This window comes from Leptinotarsa decemlineata, unplaced genomic scaffold (genome assembly GCF_025532065.1).
Source record: "Leptinotarsa decemlineata unplaced genomic scaffold, Ldec_3_MD MMD2_tig00026330_RagTag_RagTag, whole genome shotgun sequence".
Classification (NCBI taxonomy): Eukaryota; Metazoa; Arthropoda; class Insecta; order Coleoptera; family Chrysomelidae; genus Leptinotarsa; species Leptinotarsa decemlineata.
In genome coordinates this window covers 11,939,028-11,961,396 of record NW_027412690.1, presented here as the reverse complement: position 1 = coordinate 11,961,396, position 22,369 = coordinate 11,939,028, and the positions used below count along the sequence as shown (strand labels likewise).

Genomic DNA, 22,369 nt, shown 5'->3' with positions numbered 1-22,369 from the left:
CTAATTCAAACTATGATGAATTTCACTAGTTCGGACTTCCATTGTCTATTATATAAAATGATTTGAAATCCCTGAAACAAGTAAAAAAGAATAATTAAAAAAGAATAGTTGAAAATAACAATTATATTAAGCAACAATAAACCTGAAATGAAATGATAGTAAAATAACCTACAAGTAAAAATATAATAATTGAATAAATAAAAATTAAAGGAATGCAAAAAGAAATTAATAAAAATAAAAATAAAATAAAAATAAAAATAAAAAGGTGTAGAGATTCCAAGTCACGTTAGTTCACGACGTTTCGATTGTTGGTATCTACAATCGTCTTCGGGTGATGACTGGACTGATTCCTCCGAGAGATGACTATTTTATAGGTCGTTGAAATACTTTCACTTTCACTACTTTCCATTTTCCGCTTCACTGATTCCATGAGAGATGACCGATTTGGCGGGAGTTGGTCATTTCTCGTTTGATGATGGGTTTCCATATGTTTCGTATATCTACGCTGGCCTGGCTGAATACGTTGTTGGACAACATGTATGCGGCTTCCTTAAATTTTCTCCTGAACCAATGTTCCTCTCTGTGCAAGATCTCAGCTTGGGACCACTCGATGTTGTGTTGATGAGTCCAAACATGGTCTGCTATTCCTGATTTGCTGGTTTCTCCTCGCTGTGTGTGCTTCTTGTGCTCGGCAATGCGAATATTCAATGGCCTCTTAGTTTCACCAATATAGGATTTTCCGCACTCACAGGGTATCCGGTAAATGCAATTCTTGGAATCGCAGTCCGCGTTTGGGGGCCTGGTTTTCGTGAGGCTGCTACGGATAGTGTTACCGGATCTGAAACAGGTTCTAATGTTGTACTTGGAACCAATTCTTCTTATCCTCTCCGATAATCCTCTGATGTAGGGAAGTGCAAGCACTGGTTGTGACGGCTTCTCTTCCTTGCGAGGCTCCTGCTGTCTTTTGGCTAAAGTCTTTTCTACCATCGCTTTGGAGTATCCATTCCGCTGAAGATCACTTTTGATGATGTCTAGTTCCTTCTCGAGACCTTCCTTTGTATTACAAAGCCCAAAAGCACGGTCTAATAGAGTCTTGATGATTCTTTTTTTTGTCGATTGATGGTGGTTGGATTCGTGGTTCAGATACTGTCCCGTATGAGTGGGTTTTCGGTATACAGATGTTTCCCACTTAGTGTCGGTCCTCTTCACCAAAACGTCTAAGAATGGCAATTCATTGTGGATTTCCTTCTCCATTGTGAAAGTGATGGAAGGTCTCACGCTGTTGATGTGTTTCAGAAAGGCGTCTAGTTCAGTATTCCCATGGTTCCATATTAAGAAGGTGTCGTCAACATATCTCAACCAGACTCGAGGTTTCTTGTGGGCTTCTTCAATGGCCAGAGTTTCAAACCACTCCATATATATGTTGGCTATGACTGGTGAAAGTGGCGATCCCATTGGCAGTCCCTCATCTTGTGTAAAGAATTCGTCCTTCAGTTGGAAATAACAGTTTCGTACACAGCATCCTAGTAATTCCATAATTACTTCTATAGGTAGATTCGTTCTCTCTTTCAGGTTCCCGTCTTCGGATAGCTTTCTCTGTATGATTTGGAGTGCTTCTTCGACCGGAACGTTGGTGTAAAGGCTTTCCACGTCGAAACTAATTAGTTGATCTTCCTGTGTGACTTCAATTGACCCTAGTAGTTCGACAAAATGTCTTGAATTCTTCACAAAAGACGATGTTTTCCCTTGTAGTGGTTGTATTAAGGGACTTAATACTTGGAATCTCTACACCTTTTTATTTTTATTTTTATTTTATTTTTATTTTTATTAATTTCTTTTTGCATTCCTTTAATTTTTATTTATTCAATTATTATATTTTTACTTGTAGGTTATTTTACTATCATTTCATTTCAGGTTTATTGTTGCTTAATATAATTGTTATTTTCAACTATTCTTTTTTAATTATTCTTTTTTACTTGTTTCAGGGATTTCAAATCATTTTATATAATAGACAATGGAAGTCCGAACTAGTGAAATTCATCACGAAACATTGTCAATCACCTTCAAACAAACGTTGAATACCCGGTACGGACCCGGAACCAGTGACTTATTCCGAGGATATGAGAAGACTATGGTCAAGCTTACAAAGGAAGAAACTCACCTCAGTTTTCTGTGCAGAGCCAGAGACTATAACATCATCCCCAAAGGTTTTCTACTGAAATCGCCAATCCCAGGAGAGAGAGCTAAACGCATATTGGAACGCGCCAGCCGAGCACTGATAAGGTCTCAAATCAATTATCACCGTTGGAAGAGGTCAACTTTGCTGCAGGATGCCACAGAACGATTCGAAGAAATAAGAAGAGAGACATTGGAAGATGATCATGGACCAATCTTTGCCAAGATTGAAAGGACGTGCTTGAAGATCCGCCAAGACATGGAGAATACCCACAACAGAAAGTGGGGGAAGTTAGTGAGGAAACAATGCCCAAATACAGACCGAAAACAGGACAACTATGAAGCCACCAACGTCATCAACATGATTTCCCGCCCGCTCACGGGAATAGAGGAATCCTTGTTGAGGAAAGGCCTGAATTTTGCCATTACGCCAACATCTGTGCCCACTTTGGAGATAATTACTGCAGTGGAATCCACCAGTTCTCTCATTGACCAGACCGAGGCAGAAGAGTTCAGATGGAAAATTAGAGAACAGTTGGATCGAGAACCAGTTCCAACATCTAACATCAGCAAGGAAGAACGTAGAGCTCTGAACGGCCTACGTAGAGACAACACCATTAAGATCCTACCTGCAGATAAAGGAAACGCTACTGTGGTAATGGATACCGTTCTCTACGAACAGAAGATCGAAGAGGTTCTGCAGAAGGGACGATACACAAAGATCGTACGGGACCCAACTGCATCAATCGAAAGGAAGTTGTACCAGATTTTGAAAAAACACCAAGTCTATTTTTCGGACAAGGAAAGATCATGCCTAACACCGCACCACAGTAAGCCCCCTCACTTGTATGGTCTACCCAAAATCCACAAGAAGGACGTTCCGCTTAGACCGATCATCAGCTCCAGAGATTCGGCTACTCAAAACTTGTCTAGATTTTTACTTCCCTTAATACAACCACTACAAGGGAAAACATCGTCTTTTGTGAAGAATTCAAGACATTTTGTCGAACTACTAGGGTCAATTGAAGTCACACAGGAAGATCAACTAATTAGTTTCGACGTGGAAAGCCTTTACACCAACGTTCCGGTCGAAGAAGCACTCCAAATCATACAGAGAAAGCTATCCGAAGACGGGAACCTGAAAGAGAGAACGAATCTACCTATAGAAGTAATTATGGAATTACTAGGATGCTGTGTACGAAACTGTTATTTCCAACTGAAGGACGAATTCTTTACACAAGATGAGGGACTGCCAATGGGATCGCCACTTTCACCAGTCATAGCCAACATATATATGGAGTGGTTTGAAACTCTGGCCATTGAAGAAGCCCACAAGAAACCTCGAGTCTGGTTGAGATATGTTGACGACACCTTCTTAATATGGAACCATGGGAATACTGAACTAGACGCCTTTCTGAAACACATCAACAGCGTGAGACCTTCCATCACTTTCACAATGGAGAAGGAAATCCACAATGAATTGCCATTCTTAGACGTTTTGGTGAAGAGGACCGACACTAAGTGGGAAACATCTGTATACCGAAAACCCACTCATACGGGACAGTATCTGAACCACGAATCCAACCACCATCAATCGACAAAAAGAGGAATCATCAAGACTCTATTAGACCGTGCTTTTGGGCTTTGTAATACAAAGGAAGGTCTCGAGAAGGAACTAGACATCATCAAAAGTGATCTTCAGCGGAATGGATACTCCAAAGCGATGGTAGAAAAGACTTTAGCCAAAAGACAGCAGGAGCCTCGCAAGGAAGAGAAGCCGTCACAACCAGTGCTTGCACTTCCCTACATCAGAGGATTATCGGAGAGGATAAGAAGAATTGGTTCCAAGTACAACATTAGAACCTGTTTCAGATCCGGTAACACTATCCGTAGCAGCCTCACGAAAACCAGGCCCCCAAACGCGGACTGCGATTCCAAGAATTGCATTTACCGGATACCCTGTGAGTGCGGAAAATCCTATATTGGTGAAACTAAGAGGCCATTGAATATTCGCATTGCCGAGCACAAGAAGCACACACAGCGAGGAGAAACCAGCAAATCAGGAATAGCAGACCATGTTTGGACTCATCAACACAACATCGAGTGGTCCCAAGCTGAGATCTTGCACAGAGAGGAACATTGGTTCAGGAGAAAATTTAAGGAAGCCGCATACATGTTGTCCAACAACGTATTCAGCCAGGCCAGCGTAGATATACGAAACATATGGAAACCCATCATCAAACGAGAAATGACCAACTCCCGCCAAATCGGTCATCTCTCATGGAATCAGTGAAGCGGAAAATGGAAAGTAGTGAAAGTGAAAGTATTTCAACGACCTATAAAATAGTCATCTCTCGGAGGAATCAGTCCAGTCATCACCCGAAGACGATTGTAGATACCAACAATCGAAACGTCGTGAACTAACGTGACTTGGAATCTCTACACCTTTTTATTTTTATTTTTATTTTATTTTTATTTTTATTAATTTCTTTTTGCATTCCTTTAATTTTTATTTATTCAATTATTATATTTTTACTTGTAGGTTATTTTACTATCATTTCATTTCAGGTTTATTGTTGCTTAATATAATTGTTATTTTCAACTATTCTTTTTTAATTATTCTTTTTTACTTGTTTCAGGGATTTCAAATCATTTTATATAATAGACAATGGAAGTCCGAACTAGTGAAATTCATCACGAAACATTGTCAATCACCTTCAATCAAACTATGATAATGATAAATAACTCAGGCCTTATTGTTTTTACGTAATTAATTATTGCACTATATATCCAAATGATTTACAACTAACTATAAATGAAAACATAAAAAAACCGACATGGTGTCTGTGGCAAATAAAAATTAACGTCAGAACGCGTTTATTGCCAGTGTTTCAGTAAAATTAATCTTATGACCCTTTTCATCTAGCGAGATACAGAGCTGTAAAATATTCCCAATGGATATAATTATTCCTGGATGTTCGATGTTTCAATTGATGATGGCAATCAGAGAAAAGTTTTTCGTAAATCAAGGAACAGTCATCAGGAGTCGAGCAAGATACCAGTAAATTCGTCAAGGATGAGTCTCTTGGCTTTAAAACGTTGAGGCGGAATTTCCCTTTCCCAACTGGAAGACTGTTGTTCATTTTCATCTTCTTGAAGAGCAGGCTAATTATTAATGTTCACTTATTTCCTATTTCTTAATATAGACAACTCAAAAACTTCAACCACGTATTACGGGCTGCCTAAACATGCATAAAATCAAGAGACATCAGTGACGGCTCGTGCATCGGAGAACAGGGGAGGCTAGAGTCATAAAGACTATATACACACAGAAAAGTCCACCGGAAGCGCGAGAATTTTTTGGGGTATCGCACCCATTTAAAGCAAAATACGTCATATTTGCATAAATGCAAACAAAAATTGTGTATTGCCGAAAATTATACGTATAAAACTGACCATTAAAAAAACAACCCTAACCTGATTATTAAAAGAAATTTTGACCTCTTTTTGAGCTGTATCTAAAGCTGATGCTATATTTTGTTTGCTAAACAGTTTTAATTTACAAGACGAAAATATATGCTCCTTAGATTTAAAATATCTTTCTGTAGAACGAGGTAAATTTTTTAAATCGGAGTATCCTATTTTAGACCACGTTTGGTATTCGGTTTGTACGGAAAATAAAACACAGGGCCAACAAAAAAGTTGTTCTCGTTTAATGGAGCCGGTTAACCAATCGCATTTATCGTACCAACTAATATTAAATCCTCGATTTTGTCGATTATCTGACGCTTTAATTGATATCAAATTTGGTTGAGGCCTTCCCAGAATTTTGATAATGTAAAATTTATTATCATAAAATAAAGACTTAAAGTTATTTGTCAGCAACCAATCGACTATATCGTCACACTTTTTGATTTCGTCCAACTTATCCATAATAAATGGAAAAAAAAACTTACCGAAAAGTGAAAACCTGAAAACACCTTGAAATTGAAAGAAAACACTACAAAAACACATTAAAAATATTACCAAAAAGCACTGCTATAATACAATACTGCCTGCTTTATACACAAAAATATTATCAAGAAACACTAAAATATTTTTCAGTCCCGGTCCGTCACGGCATCCCGTCGGAATAATTAAATGAAAAACAAACGCAATCGCACACTAACGGAGACCAACTGGAGGCTAGCCTCCTCTAACGCTACAATTTCTGCAACTAAAATTACAAATCGGGACGTCTCGTGGAGCCTGTGTTTTTTAAAGCGGTCGGAGACTTGGCTCCCTTGCAACGTATGGTAATTATTATTTCGGTTTAATGGTTTATTCGTTATTCGTTCATGGGCGGTGCGTTTGAGTTTTGTTGATGCAGTATACAGTGTGGTACGTACCTACTACGTGGTGAGTGATGGTGTTTTTTCGGGCATATTATGTATTTATATTAAAAATTAATGGTAAAGTAATGATACCCAAGCATTTTTAGAAAAAAATAATTATGATTATTTGTCAATATCTTTTAATTTATTGCGATGAATAGCCTCACATTTTATGGGGAGACTAAGCCTCCCTTGCCTCCTCTGACGAGCCGCCGCTGAAAGACATATATTTTGTCAGGTATGAACCTCGAACTGTGTGTTAGTTTTTTTTCGTTTGTTGAATCTGTTTAGTTGTTATCCACTCGGATTTATTTTGTCAACGATTTTGCGCGTACCTACCACAATATTGATTGCAGATGAAAAATTCTTCAATCCCGCGAATTGAGGTTTCTTGATATTAGGTACTGTCTTTTTAGTCCAGTTTTGACCCATTGTTTAATTTCAGGTCAGTTATAAAAACTTGAAATAGTTTTTGAATATAAGTGGTGTCGTTTAATTTTATGTGATAGTTGACGCATCAAAAGTGACAGAAGACGTATACTTTCCAACCGTTAACGCTCAGTTGATAAGTCAACTGTCAATTATGCGTCACTTGTCAGTTTTGGTGAGTAAACTGTCGGATGAGCTTCTCGAACTATAACAAAAAGTAACGTTTTCTTACTAACGTAACGCCAGAAACAACACTGGCGGTGATATATATTTTCCTTCTCTGCCTATCCCATATGGAACCTGATCTGAAAACTATAACCTATATCCAATGAATTTGCTTGGGCTTCAACCCTTGCTATTTTTCACTAATCCTGCGGCATATTCATTGAATCAATCTGGCTTTGTATAATTGAACATTCCAGATGAGATTTTATGAAGGATATCACCCCGATATGTCACATCCGTTGTAAATGAAATAACCTTAACAATAAAGGAAAGTGGATGCTTTTTAGTAATCTGACCATCGACTGTTCAAATTAAAAATAGAAACCTTGATGTTAATAACTTTTTGGTGAAAACAAGTACCTTCAATTTTGAGGTTAAGGTGAAGAATTCTCTATAGAGATTGGTTCTTCTTATTCTACCATATTATTAAAAGACACAACTGTTTACCCTCTGGCAGGGACTTCGAAGTTATAAGAAAGGTGGCGCTGAAGACTTCCCTTACAAAGACGACATATATGGGATCAAAAGAAATCTTAGTTCTTCGAAGGTATACATCATGAACACGCTTTTTCAGATGTATTTACCAATTTTGACAACGGATTTTTCATTCATTTGAATACGTAAATAGGAAGGAATACAATAAAAAACCATTGCAAACTATTTACACAATGTATTTGTTCAAATAAAAGTTAACAGGTGATTGGAGATACAACAGATTACGTATTCTCCACTTATTGCATTCGCTTTTCATCTGTCTGAAACTTCAAAACACTATTTCTTCATACAAAATTATTTACAGTCTTATAGTCTTGATTTGAAACATACACAGACCACGTAGTTCCGAACAGAAAACCCCAACTCCAGTTTGCTATTTGAAGCACAGTTCAGACAATGAAATTATTGTAGCGGTGGTAAAAAACAGAAATTTTCATTTCTCTTTTCTTTATTGTAGCGGTGCTACACAAATCTCACATTTCTATTGACTAATTCTGCTCTGAAAGAAATTCGTATTCGCGTACGTTTCCACAAAACTCTTGGTTTGTTTTGGAAGAAAAAATATGTAGATAGGTTTCATATTCATGGAGAAATGCACCAAAACTCTGCCGCGGTAGCGATACTTTACCGGACTAGACTACCAAATAGCCGAATCCGTAAATTTAGTTCAACGTGCTTAAGAGTTTGGTGGTTTTGGTAACATTAGTACATACGTCCAAACAAATCCAGCTTATTGAAACCAATTATTTTATTTGGTGAGTGATCTTTCAGTTCAGCTGGCGAGAGATTCCGCCATACGCTGGAAACCTGATCCAGTAATGGGAGGGGCAGGCACAGATATGTGCTCTGCTATTGGAGCCTGAAATCTATTTGTGAAAAATAGTCCACTCCAAGGTTGACAGACCATGATCATTTTTCCACATCTAGTAAGGGCCTGATAGGTGTGTAACACAGATGTGTGCTTCGGAAGTAGGTTTCCTGGGACGCATTTCAGAAAAGCATCCTCGAGTGGTTGCAGGGTACTTACTGCACCCAACAGCCCGCAGACACTCTCCAGATTCTCACAGGTACCGTGTAGCCATCCAGATCGCAATGTGCAGCTCCGGATCGACTTCTGGAACATCATCTCCAGCCACCATAAAGGCATACCAAAGACTCTGAAAATTATATCATTAAGGCATTGATGGAATAACTCGTAAGTGGTTTGACCTTACTGGTAAAAGTCAAATTGTTAAAACGTCATCTTCGTTACCAACTGCAGGTAATATGAACAGTGGAGTCTCTCGGGGGTCTATTTTTGGTCCCACTCTCTATCTCTTGTATATAAATGATCTGACAGCGTTGAATACAGAAGGCATATTAAAGTTATTTGCAGATAGCACCACTATACTCTGGCTCAGTAATAATACCTCAGATCCACACAAAATCGTATCTTCAGATGTTAAGAGTATCGAGGACTGGTGCTATTTTAACCCTTCATCTTCATATAACACGAAAACTGACTTAATTTCTCTTTGGGGCAGTATCGATAACATTTCCAATATCCCTGAATGCAAGTGAAAATGAAAACGCCAACTTGATTAGACATAAGATCTCCTGTTTACTAACGGAACCCTGTGCGATCTACCACTTACATACATGCAGACTCTAATCGTGATTTACATCGGTAATCTTCGAAACGTGGTAACTCCAGTACCTAGTCTCTCGTCAACTGACTGAATGAGACGTGACCACGGGACGGATTGACACACGCCCCTCCCCCCGCATTCCACACGCTTCCCGCTTATTGGACATCGCGTGCCGAAAACAAAAGACTCTACTGCGTAGAATAGAGGATAAATACCGTGAAGGAACAGCGATTGAAAAATGATACAAGATGATGCAGTAGTAGTTGGTAATTACGTCCCGCAGTCTGGTCTATTTATTTATATTTTTTGCCTTGCCACGATCGATTGGACTAATGGTCGCGATCGACCGGTTGGCCACCCCTGCCGTAGATGTGATCATCAAGTAACGGCACTTACTAAAAAAAATTTCACTGGGTTGTTATGCAGTGAAATTCACTTCTAGAGAATTGGGTTCTTCTGCAGCTACAACCGTTTATTATTTACCAGTAGATCCTCATCTAAGAAATGAAACTATGTTCTGGGAAGTATGTTCTAGAAACACTCGAATTCTGTGTTTGTGCTTCAAATAAGATAAATGCGTTATTTACTTGAAATGTAACAACGATATTTCTGTAGACCTACATTCAAAACAAACAAAATTTAGACACTATCAGAACATGGACTTTTACGGCCGGGGGTCATTATTGAAGAGAACACAATTCAGGCTGGTAGGCCTTGATCGAAATGAAACCTGAAGTACCAGATGTTTCGTCTGCCACAGATATCATCAGTGAAATGTGCGTTGACTGCGAGAACGAAAGTTGCGAGGGTGGTCTGGAAAGTTACGAGTTTCCGACCTCAATATGAAAATAGCACCACTTGTGAATAAAAGCTAGTGAATTTCGTTGTTCAACTGTTGACAGTTACTCACCAAAGTTTCAGCCATTTTGGACGCGCAGTTGTTATGTAACAGTCGTTTGAGTGAGTTGATGTGTTTTAATGAAAATGGATAAAATCGAGTATCGAGCTTTCATTAAATATTTGATTTTGAAAGGCAACGCCTACGCAAATCAAAGATGAGTTGGATTCTGTGTATGAGGACTCTGCACCATTATTTACCAAAGAGTGAAATTTTGGGCAGCAGAATTCAAACGTGGCCGTAAAAGCTTGGGAGACGATGAACATTCGGGACATCCAAAAACTGCAATTAGCGACGAAAACATCGCCAAAGTTCACCAAATTGTGATAGACGACCGCCGAATTAAATTGAGAGAGCTAGCAGAGGTTATGAACATATCAAAAGAACGTGTTTGTCAAATATTAATTCAATATTTGGGCATGAGAAAGCTGTCCGCGCGTTGGGTGGCGTGTTTGCCGACATTACAGCAAAAACGTGTTCCAATAAACATTTTCAACGCTCTGTTGGCGCAGTTTGGGCGCAATACATCCGAGTTTTGACGCTGATTAATTACTTCAGATGAAACTTGGATACATCATTATACGCCCGAAACAACAAAACAGTCCGAACACTGGACTGCAAAGGAGAAACCGGCTCCAAAAACAGCAAAAACTGTTTTTCAGGTGGTAAAGTGCCGGTAACTGTTTGCCATGGCGAAAATCCACGAATTACAGTTTGAACTGCTTGACTATCTACCTTACTCACCAGATCTAGCCCCAAGCGACTTCCTTCTGCTCCCTCATCTAAAAATTGCACTCGGGGTATAGATATTTTCGTCAAATGAAGAGGCAGTCAGGAGTGGGTAGAGTTTAAAGGGGACTATAGTAGATAAACAACAGGGTTTCTGTGACACCAGCCAATGAGAGCGTAGCAATGTGTCACATGACCAGTTTGTTCGTTTGGTTACGCTATCGGCGTAACCGCCACATACTAGACCAACTGCGCTTTGCGAAACTGATTCATAGTACGCCGAACCAAGCCGTACTGCGTAGAGTGCAGTTGGTCAAGTATGTGGCGGTTACGTCGATAGCGTAACCAACCGAACAAACTGGTCATGTGATAAATTGCTACGCTCTCATTGGCTGGTGTCACAGAAACCCTGTTGTTTATCTACTGACTATGATGAAAAATAAAGAAAAATCCGAAAAAATGTACAGCTTGTCAAATGTAGAAAGACCTTTCTCAATTCCGTTATGGCCTCGCCCACTAGATCTGTGTTCGTTAGAAGACAGTGAGGGTGAGAGAAAGATTAAGTCTCTTCCTAGATTGGACAAGCTGTATCTTTGATAGGTCGGAAACTTTGCACCCTCGTATGTCTGTGAAATCAAGACACAATGACTGTAGACACCCTGAATATCTGAAATGTGAATTTTCCTGGTTTCAAAATCAATAGTGTTCTCCCATAAGCACAACAACCAACGCAGTCCACCCGTTGAATGGGCGGCATCCGCTCCCTTCTCCAGTCTTATCGCTATACTGCTCCCAAATATAACCTGTCCTATGATACTGCTTCATCACATTATTTATCACGTTTTCCCTCAATTCCTTATATATTTCTCCGGCACGGGAACTGTACGGGCCCGGAACTTTTGAATAGTGGTGCAACGCTCTTGCCGCCAAAAAGTTGATATTGACCCAAATCTGACCTCGCCAGTACGGAGGGTCGTGTTCTGTATTTCGTTTCATATAGAGCGGCGAAGACTTCGATAAGGAACGTAAACCGTAATGAGTCCATAGTAAATCGGGATTGCGTAGGTCGTTCAAAATTTTCCCGAGTTTCGGCGAATCGGCGTCAATAATCTGCAGCAGGAATGGAAACAAACTTACATAACCGAAAGTGGAATCCACCAGTCTGTATTCAGGAGTTTTGAGCACCACCCTGTGCATTTCTAAGTTTTGATTTGGCGATCTCGGTAGAGGCTTCGGCCTCTCAAGACGAACCGCATCCGTGTGCAGTCCGTAATCCGCATAAGTTTTGGTAAAGTCCGACCAATGCAAGCTATCCATAACCTTGTTATCGGTTAGATAGTCCGCGGTTTGTTCATATTTTTTCCCGGCTATATCCAGAATATTTGCTAGCTTGGCCATTGTTCTTGCCGCAATGGCGATCCAACAGTATAAGTCAATGTGGCGTTCTTCTTCAGTGGGATGGGAAGCTCTAGGATAATCGTCCAGGCCTGAAGCCATAGTTCTAGGATTGAGCTCCCTGTTCGAATTAGCGTCTCTGCCGCGCCATCTGTAAGAACCCGAAAGGGTACCTACTTGGGTGGTGTTGAACCAAGTGAACCAAGCCTTAAAATAAAGTGAGTATGGGTAAGTTATGTTACAAAGTACAAAAAATTCACCTGTAATCGTGGATAAAGCCTTTCCAAGGTGAGCAACCTTTCATCTGTCAAGTTATCTCCGTATCTCGTCAGGATACTATCGAGCGTGAGGAAGAATGTCGGTGGATTAGCATTGGTGTTTCTTTGAACGACAAACTCACTGGGAACTTTGGCTAGAGCTTCCACACCTAAAATCAGCTCTCTAGGTATCCATCCTTCGGCATTGATCAAATCAAACCAGTGACTCATGATGTCCAGTTCGATATCAACATCCCACTGGGAAATCAAGAGACCGTGGAAGCCCTCGTCCCACAGAAAACCTCTTGGGAAAAAACTCCTAAAAAAATTAATTCACGTCCAACGAAAATCCGATAAGTATCATTCTTTCTCGAAATAGAAAACTTCAGATTATTTACCGTGAAGGTACAGCTGTATAGAGAGGAGTGTTCCAATAATATACTGGTTCCTTGGTGTAGGAGCTTTGAACTTGCGATGCTCCGTAGAAATAACCAATTCCGCCAACCATATTACTCAAGGCTGCTTGAGCGAATTCAATTTGCTTTTGATTGAACCTGTAAAAATTGATTACAAGAAAGATGGCAATAATTATAGGTTGTCTCAAAGTTTTGTCCAACTACGAAGCATTTCAATAACTTTTTCACTGATTCAATTGGTGCATATTTAGATTGAATTGAATTAGTATTTACTTTGAAGTAAACTCATGAAAACGGAGAAAACCAGCCCAATATAAACATTCTTTTATCATCAATAGTTTAATCATGCTGTGTTCAAAACCAGTGTTCTCTGTCAAAAATTAAAGGTTTCTCATCCGATCTACATGTTTTTTGAGATCCTGAATTCGTATTTCAAATTTGTGCCCTCGCCAGATGTCGGGATCATATCGAAAAACCTACAAGATGCATGATATAATAACTATTTATTGTGTCATAAAATACAAAAGTACACACAAAAGAGACAAGTACATTTAAAATGATGTCAACCAAGCCCAAAAACAGGTGAAAATCATATGATAAAAACAAGCTGAAATTTCTTCAATTCAGCTCCCCATTCGTGATAGCCTTTATTAGGATTTTCATTCAGAGTAGGGGCATATTATTTTGCAAATAAGGTACTAAGTATGAAAAGGATGCCTCAAAAAATAAAGACCGATGGAGAGGAAAAGAAAATATATTATTTATGTTCCTTGGTGTCTTTATTAGTGTCCTGATATGAATTTAATATGCTTGAAATCCAATTTTATTCGAATCTCTAGTATACCAAGGTCACTTTTGAACAACTGATGAACCCCACCGAGGATTATGTACGACAGACCCGATAACTTAAACGATATCAACCAACAACTTCTACTGATTCAACTGATAGTAACTAAAAACCAGAAACTAAACACAACGCATTTACGATTCCACACCCTCGCAACTTTCGCACAGGTACCGATCTCAGAGTGCCTTAAAGATTTCCCTGTAGTGCTTGTGTTTTTTCTTAAGAAAACAGACGGCAAGCAGTAGATAGACAAAGTCGAGTCTGGCCCGTTCCGGTTTGTGCTCGATGGCTAGTAGAAAGCTCGATAGCCGACGGCCGTAGGTAATAAGACGACCCCGCGATCCTTGGGGGTGGTCTTCGATTCGGGCCTCGATTGGGACCTCGGTGTGGTCCTCCAGATAGGACCTTGAATGGATTCTCCAAAAATTTTACGCTAAATATCTTCAAAAAAAATTTTGGGTCTCGAGAGGAAGCCTCAACTTGGACCTCGAATTGCCACGACGGTAAAAAAACGACCCCGCGAAGAGACCGAGAGGTCGTCTTATCACCTTCGGCCACCGGCCATCGAGATCTCTACTAGCCATCGAGCACAGGCGGAAGGGACCAGAATCGGCTTTATCTATCTACTGACAGTGCTGTTTCGACCCGCTGTAGGTCTCATCAGTCGTGCTAGGCAGAACCACAATCCATCCCATAGATAATATATTCGTAAAGAGAAATGTCACTGCCCTTACTTGCTTCGTCTTGTCCATTGAGGACAGTTGAGTCCACCGATGCATTCGTGGTAACCCGCAGCATAGTGAAATGTGTGTTGTACACTATCAGTGTATCAGAAACCGTGAGTTATTATCATTGAAACAAGCAGAGCAATTCGGTCTAGTCTAAAGTTAGCTAGATACACTAGATATTCTAACAAAATTTCATTTTCAAACATATAGAGTTTTATTAGAGCACCACTGCAGAGTTAGAATGGAGTTTCCCCCTTTTTTTGTTCAAGTATCAAAAAATGCTCATTTTGCAATATTATTCAAATTCCAAAATATATTCATGCATTTTGTAGAAAATTTCATCTATTTCAATTCTGTATCGAAATGTTCTGTAAAAACATATATATTCGTTGAGACACCCACATCTGTAATGTTTTCTTCGTCAAATCCTTGGATGATTGGATTCAAGAATTCATTTTTGGTGTTGTAAAAAATCTGTCTGTTCAAAACCAGTTTTGCTGATTGCTTACCCTTTCTCTTTCAGAGCGAATGTCTCTTCGAACTTATCATCAAAACGTTTTTTATGCATTTCCAAAGCCTTAGTATAGGTATCTCCAACCAATGTTTTTTGTTTGTTTGCATAACTACCAGACTCATAAACAATATCAATACTGAATGGTATCTTTCCTGTGAGTTGTATTGCCACGATATTTGGATTTACCTGAAAGTTTTTTGAAATGAAAACACAAGGATTGTTTTGTGAGAGGTTTGGCTTTCTACTTCTCCATCTTCATACAAAATAATTGTATGAATGAATAAGTGCTTTGTCTTGTAATGTCATCCAGATTGGTGCTGAAGAAGCAATAAGTCTTATTCCGAAACATTGGTGTCCCCCATTGAGGATGGAAGTGAAATTTCACCCCTTTCATATACGATATTGTGTAGCAATCCTGCGAATGATATCTTATTAAATTCCATAACGAACGTTTGGAGTACAAACTGAATAGGAATAAGTGTTTCATATTGTTCATATGAATATAAAAGTTATTGTTTCGAAAGTTTTTTTTTTGTGTAATGTTTATAAGTAGGAAGTTGTTTCGAGAGAGTTTTTTCCAGTTCGTGTCTGAAAGTTACTTCGTTGCATAATCTACAAATTTTTGTAAAGAGTTTATATAGGAATTGATTGCTTTATCTGCAAGATTCCAACATTTTTTATAGAAAGATGAAGAAGTAGAAAACCCAAACCTTCTTTTTTATAAAAAAATCAATCACTGCTAAAAATATACCCCTTTTAATTTAAACAATGATAGTTCGTATGCAAAGAAATCTTCAAGACATTATGAATGCCTTAGGAAAGGGTACTTAGTATGTCCCACAACATGGAGGTAGATATTTTATCAATACTTCCTCATCATAAACATGACATAAGGTGTTTCCTGACGTTTTTGAGCGTATATTCAAAAACGATACGTAGTGATGTCATTAATAATAATGTTCGCCAGAATGGAATGATCCAATTTGTGTCAGATAAGTTCATTAAAAAAAAAAACAACTTTTGAACTTTCTCTAACCTCAATTAGAATCTGATTTGGGCATAACTACATTTTTTTACATAAATATCACAAATTTATCTTTTTTAAAAGTGTACCAGAATCTATTCAAAATATTTATTAATTTATTTATTTATCGGTCAAGTACACTACAGAATTATTATAAAATCCTAAATGGTACATCAAGAAAGTTTCAATTGTTGAAACCAGTCCAGCTTTAGAGTTCAGTTATGAACTATTTATTTTTTATCAGTCCTGCACACCACAAACTATTAATAAAATACCAAATGGAACATAAAAAAAGAAAAAATATTAAAAAGACAAAAATAAGCTTAAAGAAATTCAACACTAATTAATGAATAATTAAATTATAAAACAAAAACATAAGTATGTCAAGTACATTACAGTACATTACTAGAATGAGTTGAGTTTTTTGAATTTTAAATATGACAAATGAAAAAGATCAAGTTCTGAAAAGTATGTATTGAAATTTTTTTGAAGCCTACAGCTTATTGCCATCGAGCCATAGTTAGTCTTGTGGAATCGCAACCCAAATGAAAAACTGCGATTGCTTCTTAAGGATCTTGAGTTGACAGAAAGGCAAAGGTCATCTAAAATAGCTGAACAATTGTAGTGGAAGTTTATTATTTTATGAAGGAATAGAACCATTGCAAGTTTACGTCTGTCCTCAAGTGATAATAAATCTAATACAGACAGCCAGCCTCATTTGCGAGGTAAATCCAAAGTAGGGTAGGCAAAGTTTCCAAATTATATATTTAGAGAAGCGATTTTGCACTTCTTCAAGCCTCTCTTTATGACAAGCATAAAGAGAACACCAAATAACACTATTATAATCCAAAATACTCCGAACCAGTGAGAAGTATAATGTCTTTATAGCATCATATTCTGTAATATGCCGGGTATTACTTTTGATGAATCCGAGCATTCTGAATGCTTTATTACAGATATTATTGACTCGATCAATACAGCTTGGATCTTTATCGAAAGTAACTCCCAAATTGCATAAGTTTTTGACAGTTTGAAGAGTTGCATCATTAATGGAGTAGTTTCCAACGACAGGCTGTCTTATTCTATAAAATCTCAACACATTACATTTCTTAATGTTACCTTTTAGACAATTAGTATCACAGTAGGTATAAAAGCTATCTAGGTAGGTCATTTTGAATATATTCAATATCATTGGTAGATTGCACTGTTTTGAAAAACTTAAGGTCGTACGCATACAGAGAGATATTAGAGTGTTTAAACACTGATTTCACATCATTAATAAAGAGTAGAAATGATATAGGACTAATGTGCGAACCTTGCGGAACCCCTGAAGTCACATGAATTGTTTCTGACACACTGTCAGCTATCCTCACATTCTGCGATCTACTGGAAAGGTAGGATTCAATAAATCCTTTATTCCAAGATTATTAAGTTTTAAAATTAATAGTTCACGACTGAACCGAAGGCTTTAGCAAGGTCCGTGTAGATAACATCAACTTGGAACCCTTGCTCAAGCTTATTTGTGATGAAGTTTTGGTAGACAGACATATGGACAAACAAGTAGCTATTCTGACAACTTACATACCGTAACGTCAAATTCCGTTTCAAAACGAACCTCACGCTCGTTTTGAATCATCATGAATAATTTTCAAATCATAGTTGATGTAACGACATCATTTCAATGCCATATAGAATGTATTAAAATCGCAAACGAATACGTTTTGAATACGCGAGCGTATTAATTTGTCCGCTTTTTGATCTATTGTTGACAAATCAATTTGCAGGTAGTGATTCCATTAGTTAATTACCGAAAAATCAATTAGGATAATCATCATTTAACAAACGAAGTCTACATCGAACCAAAAAACTGTATGTATATAGACAGTTAACCCTTGTCTTTAGATTCAGTACCTATCAATTACCCTAACACCATACTGGTGTTAGGGTAATTGATCTCTAGAAAATGTTTTCAAATCTCGGTTTGCGAAACCACTCACTACCTCACCTAACCCCACGAACACACGGCACTGATAAAGAAATATCGTGAAACGGACAAAAAATTAGTATTCAGCCAGTGCAGCTAGCCGAGCCTTTATTCCTCAACTACATTTGATAGCACGTTCACTAACTATCTGGGCGACTAGGGGCCATAGACAAGAAATGTTTATAACTGTACTCTTATTTTTATTGCCGTTCCAATTGGGAATGAATAGACTCAACAGATAGAAAATCAAATAAATCACCATAAATAAAAATACCATAATTAACTATAGGACCATTTTGAATCATTTTCAATATGTCTCATTAATTTTAACAAAAAAAAAACAATTCCAAAACACATTTGTTACCTTTTCATGTCCATTAAATGTAGGCAACTGGCCAGCTAAAACAATCTTTTTAGCTGACTTGGGATTATCTTGAGCAAGTCTGAGGGAAGAAATCACAGTTTCTTTAAGAAGGTCCAAGCCTGGGGCAGTTGTGCTCAAAAATGATTCGTGACTCAACGAACCTGAAAAAATCCTGAGTTTAGTCGGTATAATGAACCAAGTGGAAGCAGGTTCTCCGTACCTGTAGTGGTGGTGAATTTCAAAGTGAATGAACCCAAAGTAGAAGTTTCTCCTCTAATACCAGTTATTCGTGTGGCCGAGTTTGTTGGTTCTATGAAGCCTTTTGTTCCTTCATCCAAAGCTACATACCAAATGAGTGATACCTCCTCTTCTTTCGTAGAATTACTTTTCATCTAAAATAATCGGCAAGCAAAGTTGTTATGATAATAATAATAATAATAATAACTTTATTCGGAGTGAAGGAAAATAATTTTGATTAAAAGGTTACAAGATTGTTCTGAATAAAATAGTGTGGAGATAAGTGCAAGCACTTGTTTCTCATATACACAGTACAGGTAAAATAACGATGAGGAAAATATAATAATAATGATAAAATAAAAATAAGTATAATAAAATAGTAAAAAAGTACAATAAAATGTGGTGAAATTATACACATAGGTATACATATATAGGAAATGCATGAGGAATACAGTGCAAAAAATTGAGAAAATGTAAAAGTGTATCTAAATTTTTGCGAACAGGAGGTATGAAAAGAATTTTGTTGGTTGTATTGAAAAACTGTTCATTACCAGAAAATCTACTGACACTCTAGAAGTCCATTCCCCTCCTCTATAATCCCCCGGTTTCTTCACAAAAGATGTAACTAAACTAAACGGCCCATCTACTATTTCTTGGATCCCAAAATTATGGCCATCATGTTGCAACCAACCGTATTTTCCTAAATTGTCTCCTTGTTCACACCAATGCCTATAAATGAGATTTACCAGTTATTTGTGTTAGGATCTATCATTACTACCACTATCAATAATAATAATAAATGTCTTTATTGTTTACAACTGACAATGTTCAACAATTAATGAAGAGTATGGACCCAAATATGAATAAGTTAAAAACAAAAGGCAAATTTCACTTTTTATAACGACAAATTATTAATAATTGCTCTTCCACTTAACCTCAAAAAGTAGCTGAGGTGTTATAAAAGTATTATTATAAAATAATCCATTCTACTGTTATCAAAGCATGACAGGATTAGAACAATAGAGTTTCAAATAAATCTTTCTAAAATCCAATTTGAAGTTGCTGAAACCCACTCTTTATGATTATTTCGGGAATATTATTATAGATTGCTTCAAATGGATAACTAAAACTGCATCTAAAAAGTTCAAGTTGAAAACTAGGAGTTGTTCTTAAACCTCTATTTCTAATATTGAGATTATGAACATCTGTCCGATGAGTGACTTTTCTATACATATATGCAGGGGTTTTGGTCAGTATGACTTTATGGATAAGTACTGCAGAATCGAGAACTCTTCTATTACTCATATTCAACCATGCAACACTGTTAAGTTTGTGTGAAATTCTTTGACGTCTCCTTGTGCCATAGATTAACCGCGAGCAAGAATTTTGAACTTTTTGATTTATATTGACTGGTTGAACATAGACCGAAGAGCACATCTGTATTAATGAAATTTTAAACCTCAATGAAAGAAAATGTCTTTGACGCTATATAATTCTCTACATAAAATATGTACCTTGTAAGAGTATATTGACATGTTTTTCAAATCTGAGATTGACATCTAGAAGAACTCCCAGACATTTGCTTCTTGAACAGTTGCGGGAGAAATTTTACTTATACTAACATTAAGAGCATTGAGTACAGTATAGGGATTGATTTTGGTGCCAAAAACAATAAGCTTAGATATACTATCATCAATTATCAGACAGTGGTTTGAGGGGCCACCCCTGTGAAAACTTTGAGATCTTCATTTATTTGAGAACAAGCGTTACCAATCATTTGTGAAGGAAAGTTATAATAAAGTACTGAAGACTCTTGACTAAATTTGACGTGTATATGGCAAGTAGCAGTGGACCCAAAATAGACCCTTGAGGGACGCGGCGGCTCAATAAAATATACTGGGATTAAACATTAAAATAACAAATGCTCCAAAACAAGAACTGCAACACCGAAATTGCGTTTCACCAACCAAGCTGACATCTTCAGTAGATGCAGTACTTCAACAGTACCCATTTTTGGATTTATTCTACTTCAGAGGATCCTAGCCATATAAAAGTACAATAATGCGATAACTGAGATAATTAATAAGTACTGGTTTGAGAAATAGGTAAATATTAGTATTCAATACATTTTTGATCAAACTTGTGTATTTTTGTCAGCTGAAAAAACAGATACTGAAAATCAAATGAAGGTATGCAACATATGATCGTGAAAAGGTGTAATTTTACATGGTTTTTATAACCAAGAGTGAGTTTCTGTGGTTGATTTATAGTCCTTTGAGTGGCCGTATCGCCAAAAAATACCGAATTTTGACTCCAGTCTTGTGATTAGCAGACAAAAATATGCAAGCCTAATGAAAAATTTTACCGTGCACTGCACCACCATCTAGAATGGTTGAAAAAGGTTGAATATCTGTGAAGTACATTCCAACAAATCATTTCGTAGATTACAACTCTATGCTCCATCATCTTAAAATTGAAAGTGAGATCCACCAAATCAAAAGTGGGATCCAACAAATCAAAAGAGGTAGCCTTTAAAAGTAGAATCTTTTACCAAAGCTGAAAAAAATTCAAAGAACTATAACCTAATTCCGTCTCCTCCGGGCCTAAGCCTCCTAGGAAAATACCACATGAGACCAGTAACAAGTGAGTTGGGTTCTCTTGTTTTTAAGCCAAAATAGGTGCCCGGTCTATAAGTTCCCCAAAATAAATCCGGCACATCCAGTCCACTTTTCATTACAACCTGTAAAAAAAAAAGATTGTCTGGAACAGTTTGCAATATAATTCATTTTCCAATATTTACCTTTCTTTCATCATAAGGTGTATTGATCCTAGTCTCCAAGTATCCCATATAGCCAAAGTATACTGAAATACTCAAAACTGCTATAACAATAAAATGTTTCCAATAAATAAATAAACTAGTTTGTTTTGGTGATTCCTCCTTAGATGTAGTACTTCCATTACTGCTACTGCTGTTTGTACCTTTATCAGCTTTATTGCTATCTGAATTCACTTGAGATCTGCGTTGACGAACCATTTTATAGTAATTCAATATAACAGATACTTCTCATTTTCAATTTGATAGGTACACGTTTGAATATTTCAGTACTTGAAATGAAATTTTCAAATGATATTTAAATAACATTGACAACTGTCAGTGTTTTGACTGATGTGTTGATGACGTTGACGAGTGTCAGGTGAACTATATCATAGAACAAGAGTTCTCTCGTTACAAGAGTACATTTATTTTGTTCTGGTGTGAGGAAAATGTTATAAATATAATCAATTTTTTTCTATCAAGGACCTAAGTTTGTTTTTCCATGGAAAAAATGATTTGGTATTCTACACGAGAACGTTTACTTCTGGGATTCACTGTAGAAATGTACACTTGCCTAAATCCATGTGATTTATAATGTTCTTGAGGGTTTTGCCATAGAACGCATATTTTTGTGATTACCAGCGGAATTGAATGTACTATCTTATGTCGTTGCCTGTATTTGTCTTTGGTTTTATTTCGTTGAGAATTTGAATCCCTTCAACAGGTTAATCGCGATTGAAATATAGCTTTCATATAGTTTTTGACATATTTTATTTAAACTTGTTGAACAATATATGAAATGTCTAACGCTTACGAATCCACTCGTGGCAGGTAAT

The 22,369-nt window shown here is 37.3% G+C and overlaps 1 protein-coding gene across 2 annotated transcripts; it reads right to left on the bottom strand.

Annotated features, from left to right (window-relative positions):
- Window positions 1-7,857: 7,857 nt before the first annotated feature.
- GCS1 (mannosyl-oligosaccharide glucosidase) lies at window positions 7,858-21,891 on the bottom strand. Of its 2 annotated transcripts, XR_012467357.1 has the most exons (10): window positions 21,519-21,891; window positions 21,301-21,458; window positions 19,270-19,447; window positions 18,702-18,873; window positions 18,482-18,642; window positions 15,105-15,295; window positions 13,003-13,158; window positions 12,608-12,923; window positions 8,650-12,554; window positions 7,858-8,546 (listed from the first exon to the last, which is right to left on the bottom strand). XR_012467357.1 is itself a non-coding variant. In XM_074182978.1 (9 exons), the coding sequence occupies exons 1-9, from the start codon at window positions 21,750-21,752 to the stop codon at window positions 11,649-11,651; spliced, it is 2,472 nt and encodes an 823-aa protein (XP_074039079.1). In that variant the 5' UTR covers window positions 21,753-21,891; the 3' UTR covers window positions 7,858-11,648. The 2 variants fall into 2 exon arrangements, 1 of the variants encoding a protein (XP_074039079.1); XM_074182978.1 differs by having other exon boundaries at window positions 7,858-12,554.
- Window positions 21,892-22,369: the final 478 nt, after the last annotated feature.